Raw genomic sequence first — 6,130 nt, 5'->3', positions numbered from 1 at the left:
CAGCTGCAGACCTCTTCTTTTCAAGATGGCCAGAGGAGGCACACTGCCCGGTCCTGGGACCCCTTTCCCTTCATCCACCTTCACCAACTTCGTCTTTTCTTCCTGGAGAAAGAGATTTCACTGGACCCCTGCTCCTCCCATGCTCACTCTGCAGTACATGGCCCCGGTCTACAAGACAGCAAACACGCAGAGGACAGCACATACCGACAGGACAGCGTGTCCCGACAGGACAGTGTGTCCTGACAGGACAGCGTGTACCGACAGGGCTTGAACTGCTCTCTGCAAGGCTCAAACTCGGGCCCATCAAGCACAGACTCAAACCAAAAGGAGTTATGGCCTCCAAGTGAAGTGACACTATGACTTCAAAGCAAACAGTGCACCCTGACTAGGTGGTGACGCAATGGATAGAGCATTGAACTGGGACGCAGAGGACCCAGGTTCAAAACCCCTTCATTGGCAGAAGTGTGGGTTCGTCCAGCTTGTGTGTGGGCTCGCCAGCTTAAGCGCAGGGCCACTGGCTTGAGTGTGGGATCACAGAAACCACAGGGTCACTGGCTTGAGTGTGGGATCACAGAAATCGCAGGGTCACTAGCTTGAGTGTGGGATCACAGAAACCACAGGGTCACTAGCTTGAGTGTGGGATCACAGAAACCACAGGGTCACTGGCTTGAGTGTGGGATCACAGAAATCGCAGGGTCGCTGGCTTGAGCACAGGATCACAGACATGACTCCATGGTTGCTGGCTTGAGCCCAAGGTCACTGGCTCAACTGTAGCCCCCAGTCAAGGCACATATGAGAAAGCAGTCAATTAACTACAGTGCCACAACAAAGAATTAATGCTTCTCATCTCTCTCCCTTCCTGTCTGTCTGTTCCTTTCTCTGTCTCTAAAAAAGTTTTTTTTAGGCCTGACCTGTGGTGGCGCAGTGGATAAGGCGTCGACCTGGAAATGCTGAGGTTGCCGGTTCGAAACCCTGGGCTTGCCTGGTCAAGGCACATATGGGAGTTGATGCTTCCTGCTCCTCCCCCCTTCTCTCTCTCTTCCCCTCTCTCTCTCCTTTCTAAAATGAATAAATAAATTAAAAAAAAAGTTTTTTTTAAAGCAAATAGTTTAAGAAGCAAGGCCCTTTAACACCTGACTCTATCCTAAACCATTCTTGGACTTGTGACGGGAGCTTGGGAGCCTTCATTGCTAAGCGATCTGATGTTTGTGGTAGAGCACAGTGCTCCCCATTTGCCTGTTTGCTCTCAGATCCACTCCTCACCTCTCCTCTGCTCTAATAGGAGCTGCTCTTCTAGATGACATTTCCCAGCTCCTGCCCTGTTGGCTTCCAGTTAGGTTTGGCCACTGGGAGGCACTGGTGGAAGACTGGAAAAGTGGAGGGCAGCCTGACCTGTGGTGGCACAGTGGATAAAGCGTCGACCTGGAATGCTGAGGTCGCCGGTTTGAAACCCTGGGCTCGCCCGGTCAAGGCACATATGGGAGTTGATGCTTCCTGCTCCTCCCCCCTTCTCTCTCTGTCTCTTTCTCTCCTCTCTCTAAAATGAATAAAAAAATAAAAAATAAAAAGCTGTACGGTTAAAAAAAGAAAGAAAGAAAAAAAAGAGGAGGGCAGAGAAACCTGGGATTTCCTCTGCAGCCCCTCTGGCACAGGCAGCAGCGGCTGTGACTCTTCCGTGGGTCTAGCCTCTGCAGGTGATCCCAGCGCCTGGACTACTCCTACCCAGAGGGGGTACAGTTTCCTGCTGTTGTCTCAACTGTCCTCTGTTTGCTTGTTTAACTGTGCCAAAAATTTTGCACCTTGTTCCCCATATTAAATGTCTTCTTTTGAATTACATCGGGTCTGACTTGACAAAGCTAGAAAAAGCAGCCATTCAATTGTTATGATACTCATATTTGGAAGATCCAAATCTTAAAGTCACCATTCTTTGTCTTCAAATCCATCTCTGTTTCTATCAAACATCCTTATTTCTACCTGTTCTAATTTCAACTCTAGTGACCCGTAGAAAGGCAAACCTGAATACATCACTCTGCTGCTTAAAACACTTCAACAGCCCCCCTTGCTCATGGCTTACAGGACTGTGCCTGATGCCCCGGACCCTCCCCCTAAAGGCACCACGTTCTCTCTCATCTGGCTTCCCTCTCCCGCTCTAATTCAGCTGACTCCTTCTCCTCCATCCTTCAGGTCTCAGCTTCTAAACCCTTCCTTATCTAAGCCTTTCCCAGCCAACAAAGTCCAGCTTAACTCTTCCCACTTTCCTCCATTCTGTTCCTCAAAGACGCTATACATACTGCCCCTCCACCAAAACCTGCGGCATGCCACTGCAGTTGTGCTGACTTGTGCTTCTGTTATAGCCACTGGAGTGAGACCTGTGGGAACTATGTCTGCCTTGGGTACTGTGCCATCCCTAGTACCTAACGCGGGGCCTGGTCAGAGGCCTCATTCAGTAAGTGAATGTGTCTAGATTTAAGGTTATTACTGCCCCAATGGCTGAACTGGAACAGCCTCTTGCCTCTCCACTTCCAGTCTCTCCAAGAACCAATCTATCTCCTGTTAAGAGTTTTCTTCCTTAACCAGTGATTTGATTTCTTTGAATGTTACAGTACTGAAGACAGAAGGCTTCCTTATTTATTTGTATGGGTCTCACTCTAGCTGGAGATGACCAACACAGAAGGACTTAATAATGACAGCAGCATGGAAGGCCTTGCATAGTCTCTATGATTCCCTCTTTGCTGTACCTAAGGAGAAAAATCTTCTTTCTTGGCAGATTGCCTCACGCCTTTGGGATGCTCCTTATACCCAATACGTCCACCTCCCTCCGCTACTCACCAGAACACAGCTGGCCTTCTGGATGGAGTAGAATCCTCCCTCCTCCAGAAGGCCTTTCTGTCTGCTCTCCTAACTCTGAACCCTGGAAGCACTCACCTGGGCCACTTTGGCACTTGATGAAGAACTGGTGTTATGAGCCACTCTTCTATGTCTGACCTTTTGTTTTTGTTTAGTTTTTTTTTAACAAGTGAGAGACAGGGAGGGAAGAGACAGACTCCCACATGCACCCCAACTGGGATCCACCCAGCAACCCTGGTCTGGGGCTGATGTTCTGCCCATCTGTCACCGCTGCTCTGTTGCTGGGCAACCAGGCTATTCTAGGTGCCTGAGGCGAGGCCATGGAGCCATCCTCAACGCCCGGGGCCAACTTGCTCATTTGATCCATGGCTGCAGGAGGGGAAGAGAGAGAGAAAGAGAGAAAGAGAGAAGAGGGGGAGGGATGGAGAAGCAGATGGTTGCTTCTCCTGTGTGCCCTGACCGGGAATTGAACCTGGGACTCCCACACACCGGGCTTACGCTCTACTGCTGAGCCAACCTGTCAGGGCCATGTTTTCGTTCCTTTAGCATCCAATGCACGAGGATGGTGTGGGGGAAGGCAGCTATGTTGTGAGAAGGAGTCCTAAACTAGGAAGTAGAATGCAGTTTCCCACCTGCTTGCTAATTATATTCATTCAGTCAACAAATATCAATTGGTCACTTTCTCTGTGCCAGGCACCTACTCTATGTACGTCAATGAAGGATGATTTTAACAACATTCTCTACAGGATTGGCAACCATGGCTTGGTTCCACTCCCTCTCCACACTCTTCTTCTAAAGAATTTAAATCGTTTACATGTTTGCAAACTCTGAGTTTCTTTTTTTTTTTTTTTTGTATTTTTCTGAAGCTAGAAACGGGGAGAGACAGTCAGACAGACTCCCGCATGCGCCCAACCAGGATCCACCCGGCACGCCCACCAGGGGCGACGCTCTGCCCACCAGGGGGCAATGCTCTGCCCCTCTGGGGCGTTGCTCTGCCCCGACCAGAGCCACTCTAGCGCCCGGGGCAGAGGCCAAGGAGCCATCCCAAGTGCCCGGGCCATCTCCGCTCCAATGGAGCCTTGGCTGCGGGAGGGGAAGAGAGAGACAGAGAGGAAGGGGGGGTGGTGGAGAAGCAAATGGGCGCTTCTCCTATGTGCCCTGGCCAGGAATCGTACCCGGGTCCCCTGCACACCAGGCCGACGCTCCACCGCTGAGCCAACCGGCCAGGGCCAAACTCTGAGTTTCAAATAAGAAGTTAGAAAACTTATTATTAGTTGTATGTGGACTTAATCAAGTTAACCACTCAGTGTTTATAACCCTCTCTGAAAGAGGAGGACACTGTGACTTATTCCCAGGATAATTAGAAGGCAGGCCTGATGGAACAACTGGTGATAACATTATAAAGTACTATTCACATGCTCACCGTTTCACACTTTTTTGTGTGTGTGTGTGAGAGAGACAGAGAGAGGGACAGACAGGAAGGGAGCGAGATGAGAAGCATCAATTCTTTGTTGTGGCACCTTAGTTGTTCATTGATTACTTTCTGATATGTGCCTTGACTGGAGGGCTACAGCAGAGTGAGTGACTCCTTGCTTGAGCCAGAGACCTTTGGGCTTAAGCCAGCGACCATGGGGTCATGTCTATGATCCCAAGCTCAAGTCAGCGACCCCACACTCAATCTGGTGAGCCCATACTCAAGCTGGATGAGCCTGTGCTCAAGCTGGCGACCTCGGGATTTCAAACCTGGGTCCACAGCATCCCACGCTCTATCTGGTCGGGCTACTCTTTTATTATTAAGACAATAATGATGAACAGAGCACCCGCTCACAATTGGTGTAGGAAGAAAACAATGGTAACATGGACTCAGACATTTTAAAATAAAAGATTAAAGTAGAAAACCTTTTTTTTTTTCCAAAATAATAACCAAAAGACTATCATTTAAATGAGAACTTTATAAAGGAACGTAAGGATCTCTTTTGGTCTCTACTTAAATATTAAAACTGCAAAATCAGTGGATAACAAGCTATGCCACTCACCTCCGGCATGATGTAACCTCTTTTGTTGCACCAACTATTTAAATGCTCTTTTGCGGCGTCCAGACTGTCTTCATCTGTCTTCTTACAATACACTCGAATTAGCTGCTCTTCAAATATCTCTGGCAAAAGCCGTGAAGCCTTTTTAAAGAAGAAAACATTTTAGCATCACCTTTCTTTCACACATGGCAAGATCACCTGTTTCCAAACTCCAGGTTTGATGTTATTGTCAAGCACCGAAATGCCTTGCAATTTTAGCCTGATTACAATGCAAATAAAAGATTTCACGGTGGTTGTCATATTGCAAAATGTCCTACAACTGCATATCAATTAATAAAAGACTAGCCTGACCTGGGGTGGTGCAGTGGATAAAGTGTCGACCTGGAATGCTGAGGTTGCTGGTTCAAATCCCTGCACTTGCCTGGTCAAGGCATATATGGGAGTTGATGCTTCCTGCTCCTCCCCCCCTTTCTCTCTCTCTCTCTCTCTCTCTCTCACTCACACACACACACCCCCACACACACTCTCTCTCTCTCTCTCTCCCCTCTCTAAATTGAATAAATAAAAATAGATAAATAAATAAAAGATTTAAGGTTTGTATTATATCATTGTAGGTAGACTACAGACTCTCATAGGCAAATAAGCACATTTAACTTACATGACTTCAACCATAGACACTCCTGTTCTGGGAGATTTATAACCAGCCTTAAACTAAAAACTGCTTTTGCTTAGGTTCAGCAAACAGGAAAACTGGCTGTTAACATGGTCTGGTTTACGTAAAATCAGGTATACTTTAATTTCAAAGGTAAGCCTATTCTTTTTTTAAAATTATATAAATGGACTTTCGGGCCTAAAATGCAAATTTACCATAAAGATTTGCCCAATGCCACTACAGTCTATTTTTCTTTATTATAAGTAGTTACCTGGCCCTGGTCAGAGGGCTCAGTCGGTTAGAGCAGTGGTCCCCAACCCCCAGGCCGCGGACCGGTACTGGTCCGAGGGCCATTTGGTACCGGTCCGCAGAGAAAGAATAAATAACTTACATTATTTCCGTTTTATTTATATTTAAGTCTGAACAATGTTTTATTTTTAAAAAATGACCAGATTCCCTCTGTTACATCCGTCTAAGACTCACTCTTGACGCTTGTCTTGGTCACGTGATACATTTATCCGTCCCACCCTAAAGGCCGGTCTATGAAAATATTTTATGACATTAAACCAGTTCGTGGCCCAAAAAAGGTTGGGGACCA

General features: G+C 47.3%; 1 protein-coding gene across 2 annotated transcripts in view; it reads right to left on the bottom strand.

Annotated features, from left to right (window-relative positions):
• Window positions 1–6,130, bottom strand: part of SAMHD1 (SAM and HD domain containing deoxynucleoside triphosphate triphosphohydrolase 1) — a 60,232-nt gene that overhangs the window by 2,098 nt on the left and 52,004 nt on the right. For both annotated transcript variants that reach the window (XM_066383853.1, XM_066383852.1), the window contains exon 15: window positions 4,884–5,021. In XM_066383853.1, coding sequence (XP_066239950.1) covers window positions 4,884–5,021 — 138 coding nt within the window. The remainder of the gene's footprint in view (window positions 1–4,883; window positions 5,022–6,130) is intronic.

Source organism: Saccopteryx leptura, chromosome 5, assembly GCF_036850995.1.
Source record: "Saccopteryx leptura isolate mSacLep1 chromosome 5, mSacLep1_pri_phased_curated, whole genome shotgun sequence".
NCBI lineage: Eukaryota > Metazoa > Chordata > Mammalia > Chiroptera > Emballonuridae > Saccopteryx > Saccopteryx leptura.
The sequence above is the reverse complement of the archived record's forward strand: the minus strand, read 5'-3'. Positions and strand labels throughout refer to the sequence as shown.